The 26,064-nt window shown below is 50.5% G+C and overlaps 1 protein-coding gene across 1 annotated transcript in view; it reads left to right on the top strand.

Moving 5' to 3' along the window:
- LOC145361003 (protein Niban 1-like) overlaps positions 1–26,064 on the top strand; it is a 43,766-nt gene that overhangs the window by 12,716 nt on the left and 4,986 nt on the right. Inside the window, 10 exon segments of the mRNA XM_080216524.1 lie at positions 2,632–2,763; positions 4,248–4,362; positions 7,364–7,531; positions 9,117–9,232; positions 12,222–12,326; positions 19,204–19,366; positions 19,719–19,879; positions 19,881–19,910; positions 21,760–21,921; positions 24,729–24,845. Coding sequence (XP_080072650.1) covers positions 2,632–2,763; positions 4,248–4,362; positions 7,364–7,531; positions 9,117–9,232; positions 12,222–12,326; positions 19,204–19,366; positions 19,719–19,879; positions 19,881–19,910; positions 21,760–21,921; positions 24,729–24,845 — 1,269 coding nt within the window.

Raw genomic sequence — 26,064 nt, 5'->3', positions numbered from 1 at the left:
CCACTCTGTCCTCTCTAGAACAAGCGCTGTACGATATTGGGTCTGCCTGGCTCTGGTATTTGGGCTGTTAATTAACCTTCGTTTCTGTTTAATTCTTCGCTGGGACGTGGGGATCTCTGCCAAAGCCAACATTTATCGCCCATCCCTAATTGCCCTCCCTCGGAGATTTCAGAGGGGCAGTTAAGAGTCAACCACATTGAAATGGCTCTGGAGTCACATGTAGGCCAGACCAGGTAAGGACAGCAGATCCCCTTCCCTAAGGGGACATTGGTGACCGAGATGGGTTTTTCCGACAACCGAGTTTCGTGGTCACCATTACTGAGAATAACTTTCAATTCCATTTGTCATTAATTTAATGAATTAACTGTCATGGGATTTGAGATCATATCTGCTCAATTCCTAGTCTAAGGACATTACCATTGAATCCCTACAGTGCAGAAAGAGACCATTCGGTCCATTGGGTCTGCACCAACTCTCCGAAAGAGTGTCTCTTCCTCCCTATCCCCCTAACTCTATGCAATTAGCATGGCCAATCCATGCACCTTTGTTTGTGGGAGGAAACCCACGCAGACATGGGGAGAATGTGCAGACTCCACACAGACAGTGACCCAAGCCGGGAATCGAACCCTGATCCCTGGCACTGTGAAGCAGCAGTGCTAACCCACTGTGCCACAACACCATCATCTCCTGCTAGAGCCAACCAGAGTCGGAATGCCTTGGGCTCTATTCCGTAATCTGCGTAGAGAGATTCAACAAAGAGTTAGAATCATAGAATCCTACAGTACAGAAGGAGGCCATTCAGCCCATTGAGTCTGTACTGACCATAATCCCACCCAGGGCACTATTTCCATAATCCCACATATTTACCCTGCAAATCCCCCTGACATTAGCAATTAAGCATGGCCAATCAACCTAACCCGTACAGTTTTGGACTGTGGGAGGAAACCAGAGCACCTGGAGGAAACCTACGCAGACACGGGGAGAACGTGCAAACTCCACACAGGCAGTGACCTGAGGCTGGAATTGAACCTTGGGTCCTGCGCTGTGAGGCAGCAGCGCTAACCACTGTGCCGTCCGCCTTGAAAAACATTGAGTTGGATAGCGGAGCGGCTGTAATATCACTGGACTGGTAATCCAGAGGCCCAGGACATTGCTTTAGAGGCACGGGTTCAGATCCCACTGAGCAGCGAGGGGAATTTAAATGTGTTGAATTAATAAATCTCCCTACCTCACTACTGTGCTCTGCTTGTGATTCTAGACCTGACTCTTAAACCACACAGCTCCAAGGTCATTACGGGTGGGCACCAAATACTGGCCTTGCCAATGATGCCCACATCCCATGAAAGAATTTTTTATAATGTCAGTTGTAATGACCGTATCAATGCCCATGCACTGGGCCCCTTGGAGTATGAGCTCCCTTGTTGTAGTGGAGAATTTCTTGTTTTCCGAGCTGTGGTAGTAAAACTTAAACACAAGTTTGCTTTGCAAAAACAACTAGCTTTTATTATCACAAAACTGCATGCAGTACGTGGCAGAGTCTTGGAGACAGAGAGCCGTCCCTACAAACTGCTGGTTCTATCCCAAGACCGTGCCAGCTACAAGAATCAGTCCCATAGTTATACCTTTTGCTTATCAGTGTACACATTTGATTAGTAATACAAGCAGTAATACATCATTAATTGTATTAGGATCCGGTGACCTCCGAGACCCCTCTGTCTCATCAATAATATCATTATCTTGTCCTTTGAAGGAACAGATCTGTGATCTCTGACCACATCTTGTTTCCTGATGTAAAAGAAGGTTCTGTGACTCTGACCTTCTCTCGCCTCACTCCTCCAGCCCTAAGTTATGGGGAGTCAGCCTTATCAGGTCTCTGATGTTTGTCATGTCTTAGGTTCTTCAGGGGTCTGGCAATTTGGAATAGGTTGGTCAGCTCTCCTTTGTACCAATTACTTGGCCATTTTTCCCATCATGCCACTGCTTCATTTGAACACTATTACTTCCTGATTGAGGTACTAATTGCCTACCCAATCAGGGAGTCTCACCTGTGTGTATATATATATATATATTGAGCCATGTCAGGTCTACTTTTCCTCCGGATTCTAACTGTACCTGAAACACACTTAGGAGTGGAATTGAGTTTGTAAATAAAGGGAATCTGGTGAAGGAATGCCGGCCTCGGAGGCGATATTCCACCGGTGATCTCCGCACGGGAGCTGTTAGGTCATGCACCTCAATAACCTAGGCTGGTAACTGGAGCAGCCTCTCTACTGAGGGGGCCTCCTGCTCTAAGCATTGTACGGGGTTGTGTGCCTGTTGTGGCACAATGGTTAGCACTGCTGCTTCTTAGCGCAGGGACCCGGGTTCGATTCCCAGCTCGGGTCACTGTCTGTGTGGAGGTTGTACGTTCTCCCCGTGTCTGCGTGGGCTTCCTCCGGGTGCTCCTGTTTCCTCCCAAAGACGTGCTGGTTAGGGTGCATTGGCAGTGCTAAATTCTCCCTCAGTGTTACCCGAACAGGCGCCGGAGTGTGGCGACTGGGAGATTTTCACAGTAACTTCACTGCAGTGTTAATGTAAGCCTACTTGTGACACCAATAAAATAATGACTCAGTCATTGCCTCGTTTTCTCAGGAGCTCAGGGATACCGAGCAAGTGATTGCAAAGGGTTACCTCATGCAACACGTGGAGAATAGGAAGCGATGGAAGGAGATCTACTTTGTCATGAAGGCCAGCTACCACCTGGAGTATTTTGAGAATAAAGAGGTGAGGGGCTTTGTAAATTCACCTGAAGGTTTATTACTCACACTGAAACATGGTGTCTTTGTCTGGGTAAATGGAGGGGCTTTTGTCTACAGGTGGGGGAGTGATGGTGATGGTGAGGAATGTGTGGAGGGGGTAGTGAGGAGAGTAAATGGGACAGAGATGGCGTATGGTGGAGAGGTAGTTTCCAGTGGAAGGGTAATATATGGTGGAGGGATAGTATACAGGGGAGGGGGTCGGCTATGGGGGATGGGTAGATTACGATGGAGGGGTTAGCATATAATGGAGGAGTTGTATCTGAGTGAGGGAATAGCATATGGGGAGGCAGTTGTATATGACGGAGGGGTAGTATATGGGGAGGAGTTGAAAATGGGGAGGAGCAGTAGTATATGGGGGAGTGTAGTATATGGAGGCAGGGTTGTTTATTGCAGAGGGGTTGTATTTGGTGGAGGGGTTGTATATGGCAGAGGGGTTATATATGGGAAGGAGTAGTATATGGGAGAGAGGTAGTATATGGGGAAGTGGTAGTATATGGTGGAGGGTGTTGTATGTGGTGGTGGGGTAAATGGAGAGATAGTATATGGTGGAGGGTTGTATATAACGGGGTTGTTTCTGATGGGGTAGTATATGGTGGAGGGATAGTGTATGGTAGAGAGCTGAATATAGTGAGGAGTAGTATATGATGGAGGGGTTGTATATTGGGAGGGATTATTTATGGTAGAGGGATAGCATATGGTGGTGGGTTAGTATATAGGCGTGGGGTTGTAGATTGGGATGGGTGGTATATGGGGTGGGGTAGTATATGGGATGGGTGGGATTGTATATGGAGGTGGGACAGTATATGGAGGTGGGGTAGTATATAGGGGTGGGGAAATATACGGGGTGGGGTAGTATATGGGGGTTGTGTAGTATATGGGTGTTTGGTAGTACATGGTGGTGAGTTGGTATATGGGGGAGGTGTAGAATATGGGAGGTGGGGCAGTATATAGGGATGGATTGATATATGGGTTGGTACATAGAGTGGAGTAGTATATGCGGTTTGGTAATAAATGGGGGTTTGGTAGTACATGATGGTGGGTTGGTATATGGGGGAGGTGTAGTATATGGGAGGTGGGGTAGTATATGGGGGTGAGTAGTATATGCAGGTTGGGTAGTGTATGGGGGTTTTGGTAGTACATGGTAGTGGGTTGGTATATGGGAGTGGGTAGTATATGCAGGTTGGGTAGTGTATGGGGGTTTTGGTAGTACATGGTGGTGAGTTGGTATATGGGGGAGGTGTAGTATATGGGAGGTGGGGTAGTATATAGGGATGGGTTGATATATGGGGTGGGTTAGTATATGGGAGTGAGTAGTATATGCAGGTTGGGTAGTGTATGGGGGTTTTGGTAGTACATGGTGGTGGGCTGGTATATGGGGGAGGTGTAGTACATGACGCCAGGCTGTTAATTCTCCCTCTGAATTGTGTTATCTGTTGCGATGTGTTTCAGGCTGAACAAAGGGCAGTGAAAGCTGAAGGCAGTGTGCTGTTGTCAGGTTACGTCCTGCTGAACTCAGTGATGGATTACAGGGACAGGCTACATCAGAGCTGGCCACATTTCAATGGTGAGTGCCCCGTGGGGATTGAGGCAATGGTGCATAGGAACTACTGAGCAGCTCGCACATCCTGAATGTGTGGTTCATCACTCAACCTTGCCCCAGCAGAGAGTTGGTCAGCTTTCTTCCAGTGCTGACACAGGGCCTGAGATGGGAGGCGAACAGGATAATTAAGCTAATGTCCTTCTGTAACACTCTCAGATACAAACTGGAACTTTAATTCTGCACGCACAGTGTGTACCACCTACAAGATGCACTGATTGTTGATTTGAGTTTTAGATTTTGATTTATTATTGTCACATGTATCAGTATACAGTGAAAAATATTATTTCTTGCGCGCTATATAGACAAAGTATACCATTCATAGAGAAAATGAGAGTGCAGAATGTAGTGTTACAGTCATAACTAGGGTGTAGGGAAAGTTCAACTTAATGCGAGGCAGGTCCATTCAAAAGTCTGATGGCAGCAGGGAAGAAGCTGTTCTTGAGTCGGTTGGTATGCAACCTTAGACTTTTGTACCTTTTTCCCGATGAAAGAAGGTGGAAGAGAGAATGTCCGGGATGCGTGGAGTCCTTAATTATGCTGGCTGCCTTGCCGAGTCAGTGGTAAGTGTAGACAGAGTCAACGGATGGGAGGCTGGGATGGGATGTGACTCACCAAGCCGCCTTAGACAGCACCTTCCCAACCCAAGACCCCTACCATCCAGAAGGACAAGGGCAGCAGACACATGGGAACACCATCACTTGCAAGTTCATCTCCAAGTCACTCACTATCCTGACTTGGAAATATATTGGCCGTTCCCTCACTGTCGCTGGGTCAAAATCCTGGAATTCCCTCCCTAACAGCACTGTGGGTGTACCTACACTGCACAGAGTGCAGAGGGTTCAAGAAAATGACTCACCACCACCTTCACAAGGGGCAATTAGGGATGGGCAATAAATGCTGGACTAGCCAGTGATGCCAAGGAGGAATATTTTTAATAAAATCTATTGGATTGTAAAGTTGCTTTCCACCGTGAGTCCCACATGGACGCTGCTATTCACCACCAGGAGTGGCTGAACCCGCCCACAGTCTGTTTAGAACATAGAACAGTACAGCACAGTACAGGCCCTTCGGCCCCCAATGTTGTGCCGAGCTGTGTCCAAACCCAAGATCAAGCTATCCCACTCCCTATCATTCTGGAGTGCTCCATGTGCCTATCCAATAACCGCTTGAAAGTTCCTAAAGTGTCTGACTCCACTATCACAGCAGGCAGTCTATTCCACACCCCAACCACTCTCTGAGTGAAGAATCTACCTCGGACACCCCCCCTATATCTCCCACCATGAACCTTACAGTTATGTCCCCTAGTAACAGCTACATCCACCCGAGGAAATAGTCTCTGCACGTCCACTCTATCTACCCCTCTCATCATCTTGTAAACCTCTATTAAGTCACCTCTCACCCTCCTCCGCTCCAAAGAGAAAAGCCCCAGCTCCCTCAACCTTTCCTTATAAGACCTACCCTCCAAACATAAGAACATAAGAAATAGGAGCAGGAGTCGGCCATCTAGCCCTTCGAGCCTGCCCCGCCATTCAATAAGATCATGGCTGATCTGTCGTGGCTCAGTTCCACCTTCCCGCCCTCTCCCCATAACCCTTAATCCCCTCTCTTATCAAAAACCCATCAACCCGCGTCTTAAAAATATTTAGTGAGGCAGCCTCCACCACTTCAACGGGCAGAGAATTCCAGAGATTCACCACCCTTTGAGTGAAGAAGTTCCTCCTCAACTCCATTCTAAACCGCCCCCCCTTTATCTTGAGGCTGTGCCCCCTAGTCCTACTGTCCTTTCTGAGCGGGAAGAGTCTCTCCACCTCTATCCTATCCATCCCATTCATCATCTTATACATCTCAATGAGATCTCCCCTCATTCTTCTAAACTCTAACGAGTACAAGCCCAGTTTATTCAGCCTCTCCTCATAGCTCAACCCCCTCAACTCCGGCATCAGCCGGCCTCCGCACTCTCTCCAATGCTTCCACATCCTTCTTATAGTGAGGTGACCAGAACGCAACACAATATTCCAAATGTGGTCTCACCAATGTCCGGTATAGTTGCAGCATAACCCCACGGCTCTTAAACTCAAACTCCCTGTTAATAAACACTAACATACCTTCTTCACGGCTCTATCCACTTGAGTGGCAACCGTCAGAGATCTGTGGATATGAACCCCAAGATCTCCCTGTTCCTCCACATTCCTCAGAACCCTGCCGTTGACCCTGTAATCCGCATTCAAGTTTCTCCTACCAAAATGAATCACCTCGCACTTATCAGGGTTAAACTCCATCGGCCACTTTTCGGCCCAGCTCTGCATCCTTTGGGAAGTTAATGTGAATACGCAAAGACACCAACTAGATATCGGCAGCTAGCAGCAGTGACAGGCACTGCCTCTTGGTGCTGTGTCCGGAGCTACCTTCTAGACACAAGGCACTTGCGTAATGAGTGGCAAAGCAGGCCCAAAGGGCCAAATGGCCTCCTTCCGCACAGTTTCTGTGTTTCCACACTCCAGGCTCAGTAACCCTAATGTTTCAGCAGGTGAGAGTTTGGGAATCCCACACTGAGAGTTTGAATTCTAATTTTGGGCCTACACGCTGCTCAGTGAGCCTGACAGCCTCTGTGGATTGAGAAACCGCGCTGGTTCAGGTTGATGACACCCCTCTGGAACCTGATCCCGCTAACTCCGGTGTGTCTCCCTCTGCGGAGGTCATGCCGAGAGTTCCGGCTGGTTCCTGTTTTCCTCTCGGTATCTGGCTTTGGGAAGTTCGGGAATACTGGTGTCTGGAAAATGGGATCGTGGGGCTATTGGATGGTTCATGAAAGGACATTTATTGGGAGAAAGTCTTTACCTGGTCTGGCCCACACGGATATGGGCAATTCTTAGCCTCCCTCTGAAATGGTCCAACTGATTCCTGGGAGGTCCTGAAAGATACTATCTAAATGTTTCTTTCTTTGTCTGCCTCCCACGTTTTCCAGGTATCGCGGACACGTACTGGGAGGAACAGTGCACCAACTGCCCATCGGGTCACCCCCTCTTTCTGTGGCACCCCTATCGGCCACACCTCCTCCTCTGCTGCCAGAACGCTGATGACCATCACATCTGGAGCACCCTCCTCAAGGACGGAATTCGACACTTCAACACTGGTACAGCCTCCCCGATGTTGCTCGCGTTCCACTCCCGGAAGCGGGCTCTCTACCTCGTGTGGCGCGCCACAGCTTAGTTTGCAGTTGAGAACCTGGCCCTTCGGCCCATCTGGTTCCCAGGCCGGTGCTCGTGCCTCCGAGCAGGTTTCCTCCCACCTCGCTGGCATCGAGCTCTTACTCTCTCCCTCAGCCATCCCCGACTAGTTTGCCCCTGAGTGAACCGTGCAGCAGGGCATCTCCAAACCCTGTCTGAATTCAACCGGCGCCCTGCTCTAACTGACCAGGGGCATGTGGTTCCGTGGCCCTGCCTCTGACCAGGTGATCGCCAAACTGGCATTGAGAGACGGAATGTTTCTCCCTCTGCTTCCCGGAATTCCCATTGGAAGAAGATTCGAACATCAGAGCAGGTGTTGATTTGCCCTTAACACCAACATGGACAAAGGAGTAAAGTCACACCTGGCACCGGGGTAACTCCCTGGGGGATTGGCTTTACCCTGTATCTAACCCTGTGTTGTACCTGTCCTGGGAGTGTTTGATGGGGGACAGTGTAGAGGGAGCTTTACTCTGTATCTAACCCCGTGCTGTACCTGTCCTGGGAGTGTTTGATGGGGACAGTGTAGAGGGAGCTTTACTCTGTATCTAACCCCGTGCTGTACCTGTCCTGGGAGTGTTTGATGGGGGACAGTGTAGAGGGAGCTTTACTCTGTATCTAACCCCGTGCTGTACCTGTCCTGGGAGTGTTTGATGGGGGGACAGTGTAGAGGGAGCTTTACTCTGTATCTAACCCCGTGCTGTACCTGTCCTGGGAGTGTTTGATGGGGGGACAGTGTAGAGGGAGCTTTACTCTGTATCTAACCCTGTGCTGTACCTGTCCTGGGAGTGTTTGATGGGGGACAGTGTAGAGGGAGCTTTACTCTGTATCTAACCCCGTGCTGTACCTGTCCTGGGAGTGTTTGATGGGGGACAGTGTAGAGAGAGCTTTACTCTGTATCTAACCCCGTGCTGTACCTGTCCTGGGAGTGTTTGATGGGGGACAGTGTAGAGGGAGCTTTACTCTGTATTTAACCCCGTGCTGTACCTGTCCTGGGAGTGTTTGATGGGGGACAGTGTAGAGAGAGCTTTACTCTGTATCTAACCCCGTGCTGTACCTGTCCTGGGAGTGTTTGATGGGGGACCGTGTAGAGGGAGCTTTACTAAATAGAGGGCAGTGAGCAGCACTGTATGGTATGTGGGTTATTCATGAAGACCCCTCCTTCTAAATGTTCTCCCTTTATCTGTGGTGTGGTGATCCCCAGGTTAGATCACCACCAGTGGTCACGTGGGGCTGGGGGTCAGTTTAGCTCAGTTAGCTGGACAGCTGGTTAGTGATGCAGAGCAGTGCCAACAGCAATAGTTCAATTCCTGTACTGACTGAGATTATCCGTAAAGGTCCCACCTTCTTAACCATCGCCCCTCGCCTGAGGGATCCTCAGGTGATATCACCACCAGTGTGTGGTTATTTGGGAGTCTGGTGACGTTATAATCCACAGTTGTGGGAAGAGGTATCCATTGCGATGCTAATTTAATGCTGATGTTTTCCCCACAGCGATCTTCAGAAAGGATTCTTTCAAAGTCCAGGTCTTCCTGGAGGCTGTGCGAGGGTACAGGCAGCAGAAGGGACAGTATGGAATTTGTGACTTGTATTTGGGCTCAGAGATTGAGGTAACGCCTGCTGATCTTCTTGTAAACGTTGGCTTCTGTGAAAGAAAGCTTTGCAAAACTTTCGCAACCTTGGAATGACCCAACAGGCTTTTGGTACTTTTGAGGTGTTGTAATGTCGCCAGTCTGTGCACAGTAAGATTCCACAAACAGCAATGACATAAACATCCATTTTCTTTTACTGAATATAGAATTCTTATAGTGCAGAAGGAGTCTCTACTGACCCTACAAAAAGAGTCTCTTACCCCCCAACTCCTCCCCAACCCCCAAAAGCCCACGCATTAACCCCACTAACCTGCTCATCTTTGGACACTAAGGGACAATTTAGCATGGCCAATCCATTTAACCTACACATCTTTGGACACTAACGGGCAATTTAGCATGGCCAATCCACCTAACCTACACATCTTTGGACACTAAGGGTCAATTTAGCATGGCCAATCCACCTAACCTGCACATCTTTGGACTGTGGGAGAAAACCAGAGCGCCCAGAGGAAACCCACGCAGACACAGGGTGAATGTGCAAACTCCACAGTGATCCAAGGCTGGAATCGAACCCAGGTCCCTGGTGACATGAGGCAGCAATGCTAACAAGCGTGCCATCTATTTCAATGTCTTTTACACTATCCCCATAACCAACTCCCATAAATTGGCTGCATGCTCCCCATACACAGGTTTCCTCCCACTGTCTAAGGATGGGCAGGTTAAATTGTTATTAGTATCAGGGGGAATAGCTCGGGTAAATACATGGGGTTATGGGGATAGGATTATGGTCAGTGCAGACGCGATGGGTTGAACGGCCTCCTTCTGCACTGTAGGATTCAAAGTGTCCAATCAACCAAGATTGTACTGGATGAAGGAGCAGGCTCGATGGGCTGAATGGCCTAATCTTGTTCCAATGTGCCTAATCTGTGCTCAGCAAGATTCCACACACCACATTGAGATAATGGTGATGTAATCTGTTCTTTTGGCATATTCAGTTGATAAATTAATATTACACATACATGCATGGATATGGAGATCATTCCTGGCCTGTATTTTGTATATATATTTATAGTTACAAGTAATGAATAAAAACTTGCTGTTAAACTACTGAAGAGCCCAAAGACATCTTTAAGAGAGACTTTCTGTAGCCAACATCCTCCCAACACCCCTGACCCACTTGAACAACTGCTTGTCTCTTAATCAACAGTTGACTCACCGGATGAAGGAGCAGTGCTCCGAAAGCTCGTGATACCAAATAAACCTGTTGGACTTTAACCTGGTGTTGTGAGACTTCTTACTGTGTTTACCCCAGTCCAATGCCGGCATCTCCAAATCAACAGTGGTTAGCACTGCTGTCTCACAGCACCAGGGACCTGGGTTCAATTCTAGCCTTGGGTGACTGCTAAATTGTCCCTTAATGTAGATGTGCAGGTTAGGTGGATTGGCCATGCTAAATTGCCCCTTAGTGTCCAAAGATGTGCAGGTTAGGTGGATTGGCCATGGTAAATTGCCCCTTAGTGTCTAAAGACGTGGAGGTTAGGTGGATTGGCCGTGCTAAATTGCCCCTTAGTGTCCAAAGATGTGCAGCTTAGGTGCATTGGCCATGCTAAATTGCCCTTTAGTTCCAAAAATACATAGGTACTTCGAAAGGTTAGTCATGGCACGAATCAATTCCAGCCTCCCGTACTCCTGGATCCACTACAGTTTGCCTACTAGTGCACAACAGACACCATTTCCCTGGCCTTGCACTCAAGCCTGGAGCACCTAATAACATAAGAACATAAGAAATTGGGGCAGGAGTAGGCCATCTAGCCCCTTGAGCCTGCCCTGCCAAGGTCGCTGATATCAGACTCCTATTTATTCACCGCAGCTCAACCTTCAACACTATCATTCCTACAAAACTCACCTCCAAACACCATGGCCTGGGGCTTGGCTCCTTCCTCTGTGACTGCATCCTGAACTTCCCAACCCACAGATAGCAATCAGTAAGGATCAGCAACAATTAATATAAGAAAAACTATACATGAACTAATCTAACATGTGCCCCTTCTTCCTCAACCTACAGTTGTCGACAGGTCCCTCAACAGCCCATCTCCCGCGCCATGACCCTCACCCCCTTCCCTCCCTCTCAGAACAAGGATAGAGTCCCCCTTGTTCTCACATTTCACCCCACCAGCCTCCGCAAAGCATAATCCTCCGCCATTTTTGCCACCGCCAAACATTATCTTCCCTTCACTCCCTCTGTTAGCATTCCGCAGAGACCGTTCCCTCGGGGACAACCTAGTCCACTCCTCCACTATACCCAACACCTCTCCCGTCACCTTCCCATGCAATCGCAGGAGGTGTAACACCAGCCCCTTTATCTCTTCCACGCTCACCATCCAAGGTCCAAAACACTCAGTCCAGGTTAAGCGGTGTTTCACTTGCACCTCTTTCGATTTGGTCTATTGCACTTGCTGCTCCCAATACGATCTCCTCTATATCGGAGAGACCAAGCGTAGACTGGGTCATCACTTTGCTGAGCGCCTCTTATCTGTGCGCAATGGAAAGTGTGTCTGGGGTGTGTGGGGGTCCTTGATTATGCTGGCTGCTTTTCGGGGTAACGGGAAGTGTAGCCAGAGTCAATGACGGGAGGCTGGTTTGCGTGATGGACTGGGCTACGTTCACGACCCTTTGTATTATCTTGTGGCTTATGGTCAGAGCGGGAGCCCATACCAAGCTGTGGTACATTTCTCTCTGAGGGTTGTGAGTCTTTGGAACTCCCTTCACTGCTCCAGTATGGAGAGGTCGGAGAGCTGGTTGTGAATACATGGCCTCTAAGGGTATTTGTGTCCAATGAATCTCAAGCGTGTGACGCAAGGTCACATGGGACAGGACACGGCAGACAGACAGAACGATCCCAGAACATCAAACTCAGCCTGACTCAATGTAATGAAGTGCAGAGTAAACTGACCCAGTGCTACCCTCAGTCCAGGTATAAATACGTTGATATTTGGTGTCTTGCCAGATCTTGAGTAACCTGGTGATGGAGGACCTGTGTCCTGTGTTAGAGTCTCAGCTCGTTCCTCATGTCAGAGGGCCAGACAGCAAGCGGAAACACACCTGGCTGAAAGTGAGTACCACCCTGATCAGGGTCTCTGTGCAGCTTTCATCTCCCACTGTGTCCTTTCTGGGTGCTGGGCTTCCTGTGTCTTTCTCTCTGTGACCCTGTCTCGTGCTGTCTCCATCTCTGTCCCTGTCTCTTTCTCTCTGTGTGTGTCTCTCTCTCTTTCTCCATCTCTCTGTGTCCGTCTCCTTCTCTCTTTCTTTCTCTCTGTGCCTCAAACCCTGTTCCTGTCTCTCTCTCTCTCTTTCTCTTTGTGTCTCTTTCTCTATCTCCATCTCTGCCTGTGTCCTAACTCCTTCTCTCTCTTTCTCTCCATGGCCCTGTCTCTCTCCATCTCTCTCTCTCTCTCACCGTCCCTGTCTCCCTCTCTCTCTCTCTCCCTGTCCTTGTCTCTCTCCCTCTCTCTCTCTCACTGTGCCAGTCTCTCACTCTCTCTCTCTTACTGTCCCTGTCTTTCTCTCTTTCTCTCTCTGTCCCTGTCTCTCTCCCTATCTCTCTCTCTCTCTGTCCTTGCGTGTGTGTGTGTCTCTCTCTCTCTCCATCTCTTTCTGTCCCTTTGTCTCTCTCTCTCTCTCTTTCTCTCCCTGCCTCTCTCTTCCTCTGTGTCCTTCCCTCTCTCTCTCTCCCGTTTCTCTGATTTTCTTTATCACTTTCTATCCCACATTATCTCCAGCCTACTGTGTCCTATCTTTTTGTATGTTTTCTTGCCAGAAGCCCTCCCTTCCCCCCCGCTCCAGCTCTGAACCCTTCTCTCTGTCCCTTTGCTTTACAGTCTCTCTGTGACTCTCTCTGTCGCCGTCCCTCTGTTTGCCTCTCTGTCCTCTTGCTTCCCATTCTCTCTCTCTCTCTCATTGTCCCATTCATTACCGTCTCTCTCTCTCTCTCCATCTCTGTCCATCTGCCTTTTCCTCTCTCTTCTTTCATTCTCTCTATCGTTGTCTTTCCCTCTGGTAGTTTATTTACTGATTCCCTCTCTTAATGCCCCAGTATCTCTCCCCCACTGTCTCCCTGCACCTGTCCTTTATTTTTCAATCCCTGTGGCTCCCCTTGTCTCTCCCACTGTTGTTGACTCTCTGTGACTCTGAGTCTTTCCTGTTCCGGTGTGTTCTCCCTGCCCCTTGCCCTCTGTCTGGCTCAGTTAGTGTCACAAATAAGGCTTACATTAACACTGCAATGAAGTTATTGTGAAAATCCCCTGGATGCCACACTGCGGTGCCTGTTCAGGTACACAGAGGGAGAATTTAGCACGGCCAATGCATTCTAACCTGCACGTCTTTCAGACTGTGGGAGGAAACTGGAGCACCCAGAGGAAACCCACGCAGACACGGGGAGGATGCGCATACTCCATGGACAGAACAGTGGCACAGCGGTTAGCACTGCTGCCTCACACTGCCAGGGACCCGGGTTCGATTCGTGGCTTGGGTCACTGTCTGCGTGAGTTTCCTCCCACAGTCTGAAAGATGTGCTGGTTAGGGTCCATTGACCCAAACAGGTGCCAGGCTGTGGCAACTAGGGGAATTTCACAGTAACTTCATTGCAGTGTTGATATAAGCCTTACTTGTGACTAATAAATAAACTTTGCTTCACAGACAGTGACCCAAACTGGATCCCTCGTGCTGCGAGACAGCAGTGCTAACCACTGCCCCACCCCAGTGTATCTGTCATACTCTCATTGTGTACCTCTTTCCTTCCCTGTGCCACTCTCGTTCTCTCCCTTATTGTGTGGCACGGTGGTACAATGGTGAACCTTGTTGCCTCATAGAATCCCTACAGTGCAGAAGGAGACCATTTGGCCCTTCAAACCTGCACTGAAAACAATCCTATCCAGGTTCTATGCCCGTAACCACGCACATTCATCCTGCCAAACCCACCCCCAACACTAATGGACAATTTGTCATGACCAATCCACCTAACCTGCACATTTATGGATTATGGGAGGAAGCCCATGCAGACACAGGGAGAACGTGCAGCCTCCACACAGACAGCGACCCAAGCCGGGAATTGAACCCGGGTGCCTGGCGCTGTGAGGCAGCAGTGCTAACCCACTGTGCCATCCAGGGACCCAGGATCGATTCTGGCCTCGGGTCATCGTCTGTACGTTCTCATGTTTGCGTGGGTTTCCTCCAGGTGCTCCGGTTTCCTCCCAAAGTCCAAAGACGTGGAGCTTGGGTGGATTGGCCGTGCTAAAAATAGAAGAGGGCTAGGCCAGTGCTGGCTCGATGGGCTGGATGGCCTCCTGCTTTGCTGTAAGGATTCTGCAGCTGTATAGTTCTCCTTGCCTCTCTGCCACATGTGGAAAAACTCAACAATATGTGGTCCAGACATCAGTATTAAATTCCTAGACTCCCCTTGTCAGCTCCTGGAGTTTCCTGTGACATCCCCTGAAGTTATATTTTTGCCATGTGTTCCATTTATTTTCCAGAAGGGCTGGGGTTTTGCTACATTCCAAACTCTTTGTGTAATTTCTTCACCTCTTTCTCAAGTTTCAGATTTCTCACTCATTGTGTTTGTGTCTCTCGGCTACTGGAATTTTAATCAAAGCATTCTTACAGTGCAGAAGGAGGCCATTCAGTCCATCGAGTCTATACTGACCACAGTCCCAACCAGGTCCTATTCCCATAGCCCTACGCAATTGCCCTGCTCATCCCCTTGACGCTGGGGTCAATTTTAGCATGGCCAATCGACCTAATCTTTGGACACTAAGGGGCAATTTAACTTGGCCAATCCACCTAACCTACACACTCTTTGGACACTAAGGGGCAATTTAACTTGGCCAAACCACCTAACCCACACATCTTTGGATGCTAAGGGGCAATTTAGCATGGCCAAACCACCTAACCCCCACACCTTTGGACGCTAAGGGGCAATTTCGAATGGACAGTCCTCCTAATCGCACATCTTTGGACTGTGGGAGGAAACCGGAGTACCCGGAGGAAACCCACGCAGGCACGGGGAGAATGTGCAAACTCCACACAGACAGCGACGCAAACCGGGAATCGAACCTGGGTCCCTGGCCCTGAGAGGCAGCAGCGCCAGCCCACTGTGCCACCATGTCAGGGCAATTGGATGAATACATGAATAGGATGGGAATGGAAGGATATGGATTCCGTAAGTGCGTACGGTTTTAGTTGAGGCAGGCATCCTGGTCGGCACAGGCTTGGAGGGCCGAAGGGCCTGTTCCTGTACTGTTCTTTGGTGCACATTTGAGTTCTGGTCACTGTTTAAAGTTTATTTATTTATTAGTGTCGCAAGTAGGCTTACATCAACACTGCAATGAAGTTACTGTGAAAAGTTCAGTGTCACCACACTCCGGCGCCTGTTCGGGTACACTGAGGGAGAGTTTAGCACAGCCAGTCCACCCTCACCAGCATGTCTTTCAGACTGTGGGAGGAAACCCACGCAGACACAGGGAGAATGTGCACGCTTCACACAGACAGTGACCCGCGCTGGGAATCGAACCCAGATCCCTGGCTCTGTGCTACTACCACCCCTGTTGTAATGTAGGAAACACAGTGACAGATTTGTACACAGTAAGCAGCCACTCACAGGTCAAGGGGCTGTGGAGATCGCGAGGGAACGGAGAGAGAGGTTTTAGAACCTGGCATTTTCGACCGGTTAGAACTGACCTGGTCAGGAAGCGGAAAGACAAGGAAGGGGAACTGAGGGAGAACATGTTTGGGGAGAAACGGGAGAATAAAGGCTCAGAGCTGGAAGGATCCAAACCCAGAGAGTGGGTGGGCGGCTTCAGACTGAGAAATGTGGGAAGAGATGGAAGGGAAGATGTTTGAAAGTCAGTAAGTGGCACCCGATGCCAAACCCTAGCTGAGGTTACTGAGCGCTGCAGTAATTACAGCCAAGCTGCTGGATCAGTGCTCGGGGTAACAGAGTGGTTGTGGCAGACCACACCTTCACACAATGGTTCCAGTTCAGAAGGAGGTTGTTTAGCCCATCGCGTCTCCGCGGGCTGTCAAATGAGCAATTTACCAAGTGTCATTGCTAACCAACACCCCCCCCCGCCAACCTTCTCCCCCTCGCCCTCCCTCCCCCATCTCCCCCCTCCCTCTCCCCAGTTCCTCTCTCCCTACCTGCACCCTCTCCCTCCCCCAACTTCCCCCTTCCCTCCACTCCCCTCCCTCCCCGCCTCCCTCCTTCCCTCCACCTCCCTCCTTCCCTCCACCTCCCTCCTTCCCTCCACTCCCCTCCCTCCCCCACCTCCCTCCTTCCCTCCACTCCCCTCCCTCCCCGCCTCCCTCCTTCCCTCCACCTCCCTCCTTCCCTCCACCTCCCTCCTTCCCTCCACCTCCCTCCTTCCCTCCACTCCCCTCCCTCCCCCACCTCCCTCCTTCCCTCCACTCCCCTCCCTCCCCGCCTCCCTCCTTCCCTCCACTCCCCTCCCTCCCCCACCTCCCCCTTCCTCCTCCACCCCTCTCCCTCCCTCCCTCTCCCGCCTCCCCTCCCTCTCCCACCTCCCCTTCCCTCTTCTAGCTCCTCCCTCCATCCACCCATCTCCCTCCCTCCCCCACCCCCTCCCTCACCCACCCCACTCACCCACCTCCCCCTTCCCCCCCTCCCTTCCTCCCTCCACCACCCTACCTCCCGCACCTCCACCTCCCTGCCTCCAACCCCCCCTCCGCTTGCCTCCCTCCCTGGCCCCCCCCCTCCTCCACCTCCCCCCTCCCTCCCCCACTCTCCTTCCTCCCTCCATCCCCCTCCCTCCCCCACCTCCCCCTCCCCCCCTCCCCCCTACCTCCCCCTCCCTCCCCCACCTCCCCCTCCCTCTCCCAGCTCCTCCCCCCTTCCACCCCCTCCCTCCTTCCCCAACTCCCTCCCTTCCCCACCACCCCCTCCCTTCCCCACCCTGTTCCTCCCTCCACCCTCCCCTTCCCCACCTCCTCCCTCCCTCCCCCCACCCCTCTCCCTCTCCCACCCCTCCCTCCCTCTCCCCCCTCCCCCCCGCTTCTCCCCAGAGCTCTGATCCTTTTCAGACAATAATCCAACTCCCTCCGAAGTGCCTCCACTGAATCTGCCTCCACCCTCACTCGGGCACGGCATTCCAGCTGTTGGAGAAAAGATTTTCCTCGTATTGTTTTGTGCTTCTTAAATCTGCGCCCTCGCGCACTCAATCCTTCCACCAATGGGAAGAGGTGGGGGGTTATTCTCACTGCGCCACAAGACTCCCGTATCCAGCCATGCTTCTCCGATAGAACCTACCCTTTACAAGGTGCACTGCAGGAACTCACCAAGGCTCCTTCGGCAGCACCTTCCAAACTCACGACCACTTCCATCCAGAAGGACAAGGGCAGCAGATACATGGGGAACGCCACCACCCGCAAATTCCCCTCCAAGCCACAAGTCATCCTGTCTTGGAAATGTAGGTGAGAGGTTTAACTCAGGTATCAGAGGGACGTATTTTACACAGAGGGCGGTGGGGGCCTGGAATGCACTGCCAAGCAGGGTGGTGGAGGCAGACACGCTGGGATAGTTTAAGACTTACCTGGATAGTCACATGAGCAGGCTGGGAATGGAGGGATACAGAAGAATGGTGTGGTTGGACCAATGAGCGACGCAGGCTTGGAGGGCCGAAGGGCCTGTTGCTGTACTGTTCTTTGTTCTTATCAAAATTGTGGAACTTCCTCCCTAACAGCACAGTGGGTGCACCTACACCACATGGACTACAGGAATTCAAGAAGGCGGCTCATCACCACCTTCTCAAGGGGCAATTAGGGATGGGCAATAAATGCTGGCCCAGACAGCGACACCCCACGAACGAACCAAGATGTAATATTTCACGGGTAGTTGGCACATCTGGGTATGGGCTGTCAGCCGAGAGGCTTGACCCCCTGCTCAGGTGAGTACATCCAAGTTGAGGCTGTCTAAACACATGAAGGGAAGAGGATTAGACAGATATGTGATGGTTCAAGGAAAAGTCTGACAACACCAGGTTTTAGTCCAACCTATTTATTTGATAATATGCTCACAAGCTTTCGGGTTAGTCCCTTCGTCAGGTGAATGGAGAGGTGTTGTCAGACTTTTCACTGTGTTTACGCCAGTCCAACACCGGCATACCCACATCATGGTTCAAGGAAGACAGAGGCTGGCGTGGAACGTATGGGGAGCCGATGGCCTAGTGGTATTGTCGCTAGACTATTAATCCAGCTAATGTTCTGGGGACCCGGGTTCAAATTCCACCACCGCAGTTGGTGGATTTTGAATTCAATAAAAAAAATCTGGAATTAAGAATCTGCTGATGAAACCATTGTCGGGAAAACCCATCTGGTTCACCAATGTCCTTTAGGGAAGGAAATCAGCCATCCTTACCCGGTCTGGCCTACATGTGACTCCAGAGCCACAGCAATGTGGTTGACTCTCAACTGCCCTCCAAGGGCAACTAGGGATGGGCAAGAAATGCTGGCCCACCCAGTGATACCCATGTCTCATGAATGAATGAGAAAAAGGACCAGCATTGCCCAGATGGGCTGAATGGCCTGTTTGTGTACTGTAAAATGATGCGAGAAAGGTATCTGGTGAAATCATAGAATCCCTACAGTGCAGATGGAGGCCATTCAGCCCATTGAGTCTATACTGACAACAATCCCACCCAGGCCCTACCCACGTAACCCTATATATTTTATCACACTAATCCCTCTAACCCGTGCAACTAAGGCTCAATGTAGCATGGCCAATCAGCCTAACCCGCACACTATGGGAGGAAACCAGAGCACCCAGAGGAAACCCATGCAGACATGGGGAGAATGTGCAAACTCCACACAGACAGTGATCCCAGGCTGGAATTGAACCCAGATTCCTGGAGCTGTGGGGCAGCAGTGCTAACCACTGTGCTGCCCCAAATTAGCTGTGTGCTTTTCCTCTCTTTCCTCTGTAGATGATCGGGGAGATGTACGAGTTGGTGGAGACCCAAATCGCTGAGGGTTTCCAGATCCTGCTCAGCGAGAATGAGGAACAAGGGTCAAAACTGGAGAAGACAATCCGGCCGGATTTCACCCAGATCCTCGCCTCCAAGAAGCAGCTCCTGAGCAAGGTCGAAGGTCCGAGGAATTTTGGATCCTCCTGCGATTGCGGGATTGGACAAGAGGGCGGGGGGTTGGTGAGGGTGGAGGGTATTGGAGAGGGCAGGGGGGGGGAGTGGAGAGGGTGGGGGGGGGAATGGAGAGGGCGGGGACGGGGGGGAGAATGGAGGGAGGGGGACGGGGGGGGGGACGGGGGGGACGGGGGGGAGAATGGAGGGAGGGGGACGGGGGGGGATGGGGGGGACGGGGGGAGAATGGGGGGGGACGGGGGGGGATGGAGAGGGGGGACGGGGGGGAATGGGGGGGGGGACAGGGGGGAATGGCAGGGGGAGCGAGGCTCGGTGCTGACTGTGAACTGTTTTGTCTGCAGCTTCATTAGGTGATCGAGTGCGAGTCTGCTGCGAGGAGCGGGTGCGGCCCTATCTCCGCTCAGCGGGAAACGGGGTGACCGCTCCCATTAACGCCGGCCTCACCGAAACACGGAGACTCTTCGCTGAGGAAGTGAATCGAGTGATGAGTGTGGTACAGAGCCGGAGGCCACGGCAGCAGCTCTCTCGCTGAGGTGATGATCGTGATGGGGAGATGCCGGCGTTGGACTGGGTTAAAAACACCGTAAGGAGTCTGACAACACCAGGTCCAACAGGTTCTCCTGACGGACGGGCAGCCAGTTCCAAAAGCGAGTGGCGTTTGCTACAAATAAACCTGTTGGGCTTTAACCTGGTGTTGTGAGACTTCTTAAGGTGATGATCACCAGCCCCTCTGTCACTGGCTCCGTTTGTGGCTCAGAGTCTGGGAAATGTGTGTGAACTCAGCAACGGAGGCACAGCCAATGGCGGGGTCACAGGTCACTGGGTCACAGGTCATTTAGTGTCAAGCCATTGGGTTACAGGTCATGGGGTCACAGCTTGCTGGGTCACAGGTCATTTAGTGTCGAGTCATTGGGTCACAGGTCATGGGGTCACAGCTTGCTGGGTCACAGGTCATTTAGTGTCGAGTCATTGGGTCACAGGTCATGGGGTCACAGCTTGCTGGGTCACAGGTCACTGGGTCACAGGTCATTTAGTGTCATGTCATTGGGTCACAGGTCATGGGGTCACAGCTTGCTGGGTCACTGGCCACTGGATCACAGGTCATTTAGTGTCACGTCAGTGGGTCACAGGTTACTGGGTCACAGGTCACTGGGTCACAGGTCATTTAGTGTCATGTCATTGGGTCACAGGTCATGGGTCACAGCTTGCTGGGTCACTGGCCACTGGATTACAGGTCATTTAGTGTCACGTCAGTGGGTCACAGGTTACTGGGTCACAGGTCACTGGATTACAGGTCATTTAGTGTCACGTCAGTGGGTCACAGGTTACTGGGTCACAGGTCACTGGCTCACAGGTCATTTAGTGTTGCATCATTGGGTCACAGGTCACTGGCTCACAGGTGGTAACATGGTGGCACAGTGGTTAGCGCTGCTGCCTTACAGCGCCCAGGACCTGGGTTCGATTCCGACCTGGGGTCACTGTCTGTGTGGACTCTGCATGTTCTCCCCATGTCTGTGTGGGTTTCCTCCGGGTGCTCCGGTTTCCTCCACAGTCCAAAGATGTGCAGGTTAGGCACTGGCCATGCTAAATTGCCCCTTGGTGTCCCGGGATGTGTAGGTTAGAGGGTCTAGCAGGGTAAATATGTACCATTATGGGGACAGGGCCTGGGTGGAATTGTGCAGACGCGATGGGCCAAATGGCCTCCTTCTGCTCTGTTGGGATTGTATGATTCTATGAGATCACGGGGTTAGAGGCCAAGAGTCGCCCACCTTCTTGGGCTTCCTAGGAATCTACCAAAATTTGCATCTCCCAGGAAGGGTGGCGGTACAGGAGATCCCCCCCACCAAAAGATACAAATCTCCACATCTCCTCAGCAAGACCAGTTCCTACACTCCATGATGGCACCCCGCCCCTGTCATCAGAGAGTCAGCCCCTCTGAAGAAGCACGACAACAAGTTGACTGACTGGGTGTTGATGTGCACAAGGGAGAGAAGGAGCGACAGAGAAAGATGGACAAGTGAGAGCTGAGAGAGGGTGAGCAGGGACTCCAGACAAAGGGAGGTGGGTAAGGAAGGAGGTTGACTGGCAGCTGATGAAAGGGACTTTTAGATATCGGAGAGGGAGGTGAAATAATGGAGGCTGTAATTTGGGTGGGGGGGGTGGCGTTATATAGATATTGGGCTCTGGGTGAGTGATGTCTGGGACAGAGAGCATTGCAAATTCACACTGGCAGAGATGTCATTGGGAAGGTGTGACTGAGAGGGAAGCTTGAATCAGTTAAGATTTGTGCCACTGGCTGTGTATTGTACTCACAAATCCCATTGGTCAGTTTGAGCTGTTTGTTCACTTTCCTTTGCCGTTTTTTCACTCCGTTTCTCCCAGGTTTGCAGTCAGCTCCAAGCTCTGCCGTACCAATCCGTTCAGATGCATCCCTGCTACGAGAAGCTGGAAAACCTGCTGCAGTCGCTGGGTGAGCTGGGAGCTCAGTTCTCCTTCACTGGGGTCCGCTTCCTGACCCAACGAGCACAGACCATCATCCAACAGGTACTGAACCCCCAGCAGCATGGAAAGTACACTCACACTTACATTGTCACAAACATACACACACACATTCTACACTCACACACAGTATCACAGAGACACACACACTGTCACACTCAGTGTCTCACACACACACACTCACACACACTGTCACTGTTACACTCGTATATACACACACACACACACACACACACACTGTCACACTCACACTGATACACACACTGTCTCACACACACACACTCTCTACACTTACACACACAGTCACACTCTCTACACTTACACACACAGTCACACACACTGTCACGTAGACACACACACTGTCATGCACACACTGATATACTCACATACTGTCACACTCACACGGTCACATTCACACACGCACTCACACTGTCATTGTCACACTCACATTGTTACGCACACATACTGTCAAACTCACACACAGTCACACACACTGTCACACTCAAACTCACACACGCATCACTGTCAGAAACACACTATCACATTCACACACACGCACTCGCACACAGTCACACACACTATCACAAACTCACACACACACACACACACACACACACTGTCACACTCACACATGCACACACACTGTCACACAAACTCACACACACATCACTGTCACATTCACACACATGCACTCACACACACACACGCACATACTGACACATACATAAATGCACACACATGATCGCTCGCACAGGCACATGCACTCACATTCACTCACACACTCCAACTCACACACTCGCACTAACATTTCACACACACTCACACACTGAAACATCAGTGGTCACAATTATTGAGATTAGTTTTTGCTTCCATGTTTTATTCACAGAATTTAAATTCCACCATCTACTCCAGGGGGGACTGGAACCCATGACCCCAAGGACATCAATGTGGGTCTCTCAGTTACTAGTCCAGTGACATTAACATTGCACCACAGCCTCCCCCTAATCACACATAATATCTTCTGTTATTGACACTTGGCAACACTTGGGTCTGATGTGAAAATCGAGTAAGTGTTCTGCAACTGGTTGTGTTCTGATGTGGCACAGATACTTAAACCTAAATCTTCCAGTCCCGCCCACTGTGGAAATTGGGTAAAAAGACTTCATTCAGGTTGCCCTGACCTGTCCCTGCCCCCACCCCCATAGCACCTTCCAAACTGACCTCTACCTAGAAAACAAGAATGGGCAAGAAAGCACCACCCACCTGCAAGTTCCCCTCCAAGCTACACACCATCCTGATTTAAATATATCGCTGTTCCTTCAATGTCACTGGGTCAAAATTCCTACAACTCCCTCCCTGACAGCACCTAATTTGATTTAATTTCATTTGCTTTATTATTGTCACATGTATTGGTATACTGTGAAAAGTATTGTTTCTTGCGCGCTATATAGACACAGCATACCATTCATAGAGAAGGAAAGGAAGAGAATGCAGAATGTAGTGTTACAGTCATAGCTAGGGTGTAGAGAAAGATCGATTCAAGGTAGGTCCATTCAAAAGTTTGACGGCAGCAGGGAAGAAGCTGTTCTTGAGTAATGTCTCAGACTTTGGAATCATTTTCCCAATGGAAGAAGGTGGAAGAGAGAATGTCCGGGGTGTGTGGGGTCCTTAATTATGCTGGCTGCTTTGCCAAGGCAGTGGGAAGTGTAGACAGAGCCAATGGATGGGGGATGAGTTTGCGTGTTGGACTGGGTTTCGTTCATGACTCTTTGTAGTTCCTTGCCGTCTTGGGCAGAGCAGGAGCCCATACCAAGCTGTGATACAACCAGAAAGAATGCTTTCTATAGTGCTTTCTGTAAAAATTGGTGAGAGTCATAGAGGAGATTCTAAATTTGCATAGACTCCTGAGAAAGTAGAGGCGTTGCTGGGCTGTCTTAACTATATAGCTTCTGTGTGGAGGGACTAGGACAGGTTATTGGTGAACTGAACACCTAGAAACTTGACTCTTGACCATTTCCATTTCATCTCTGGTGACGCATGTCCTCCACTACCCTTCCTGAAGTTGATGACTATCTCTTTTGTTTTACTGTAGGAGAGATTATTGTCACCGCACCAGTTCACCAGATTCTCTATCTCATTCCTGTACTCTGTCTCATCATTGTTTGAGATCCACTACGGTGGTATTATTAGCCAACTTGAAAATCAAATTGGAGGGGAATTTGGTTGCACTGTTGTAGGTGTATAAGGAATATAGTAGGGGGCTGAGAACACAGCCTTGTGGGGCATTGGTGTTGAGATGGTCGTGGAGGAGGTGTTGTTGCCTATCCTTACTGATCGCGATCTGTGGGTTCTGGAGCCTAGGATCTTCTAAATTCCAGAGAGCGTAGGCCTGAACTGTTCAATCTCTCTTCATAAGACAAATCCTTCATCTCTGGAATCAATCTAGTGAACCTCCTCTGAACTGCCTCCAATGTCAGGACATCTTTCCTCAAATACAGGGACCAAAATTGTGCACAATACTCCAGGTGCGGCCTCACCAATGTGAGTCATGGCTGGCATATGGAAGGGGAAGCTACCTAAAGGGTCATTCAGACTCAAAACATTCCCTCTCAGGCTGTCAGGCCAGCTGAGATTTTCCAGCATTTGCTCTATCTAAACACATGATGAGAAACCGTGACGAGGAATTCAGGTGGCCTCCACCTTCTCGAGGGCAATTAGAGTTGGGCAGCAAAGGCCAGCCTTGTCAACGACACTCAGATCCAATGAACGAATGAATTTAAAAAATGTCTGAGTCTCGCTGGGCCACTGAACCCGTCTCACGCATCCTCCGCGCTCTCGTTTTCTGTTTGCAGTTGCTACAAGACGCGGTTTATACCTTTCAATACCTGCTCATTTCTGCCCAACCAGCTACGGGGCTCAGCGCTGAAATAGGCCAACTCCTCCACAACACCCAGCTCCGAGTGCTGAAGGTACGTGTTGCAGAGGCAGAAGGTGAGAGGGTGTGTCACACTCGGTTTAAGTGTGTGAGGGAGTGCGTCGCTACCTCATTTCTGTAAGAGAGGAGGCAGTGTGATTTGAGGAGGTTGCTGTAATCCCTGTTTGTATTTGTGATTCCAGGAGAATCTTCTGCCTTGTTCTAGCTTCCCTTTCTTGTTACTGGAATGGGGCAGAACGGTGACGCAGTGGTTAGCGCTGCTGCCTCACAGCGCCAAGGACCCGGGTTCGATTCCCGGCTTGGGTCACCGGCTGTGTAGAGTCTGCACATTCTCCCCGTGTCTGCGTGGGTTCTTTCGGGTGCTCCGGTTTCCTCCTACAGTCCGAAAGACGTGCTGGTTAGGGTGCATTGGCTGTGCTAAATTCTGACCCGAACAGGCGCTGGAGTGTGGCGACTAGGGGATTTTCACAGTAACTTCATTGCAGTGTTAATGTAAGTTTACTTGTGACACTAATAAATAACCTTAAAAATGAGAGATTAAAGAACAACACAGCACGGGAAACAGGCCCTTCGGCCCAACGAGCCCACACCGCCATTTTATGGCACTCCATATTGGAAACCAGATTGAGGGGAGACTAATTTAGGGACAATTTGTTACACCAATCAGCCTAAGAACACTTCTTTGGGGTGTGGGAGGAAACCGGAGCACCCGGAGAAAACCCACGCAAGCACGGGGAGAATGCGCAAACTCCCACAAATCCATGTATCTGCACAGCAAACAGTGATAGTCGCTGAGCTGTCGTGTTGCCCGTCAGTTTAAGCGTACACTAACGACGTGAAGCACTAGGCAACCCTCGAAGGAACATCCAAGAGCAGCCCTCGTACGACCCACCGCGTGTATGCCCCTTGTTGGACAACAAGGCGGACCGAGTTTAGGCAGGGATTTCCAGAGCTTAGGACCCAGGCAGCAGACAGCATTGTCACCAAGAGAATCATAGATAGCAACATAATAGTGCAGAAGGAGGCCATTCGGCCCATCGAGACTGCACCGGCCCATCCAGTGAGTGATTAAAATTGGGGGGTGCACAAGAGGCCAGGATTGGGCAGAGATTTCCGAGGGTCGTGAATGCTAACGTGAATGGATAATCTAATTGTGGGGAGGGGGAGTTATGGATTATCAGCTAAAGAGACCTGATAATTACATTTAAATTTATGATAATGACGGGGATTCCCATTCCGCCACTGGCGGGGGT

Source organism: Carcharhinus amblyrhynchos, chromosome 33, assembly GCF_965287045.1.
Source record: "Carcharhinus amblyrhynchos chromosome 33, sCarAmb.v2.hapA, whole genome shotgun sequence".
In the NCBI taxonomy this organism is placed as follows: domain Eukaryota; kingdom Metazoa; phylum Chordata; class Chondrichthyes; order Carcharhiniformes; family Carcharhinidae; genus Carcharhinus; species Carcharhinus amblyrhynchos.
Note: the sequence above shows the minus strand (reverse complement) of the source record. Positions and strands in the feature narration are given on the sequence as shown.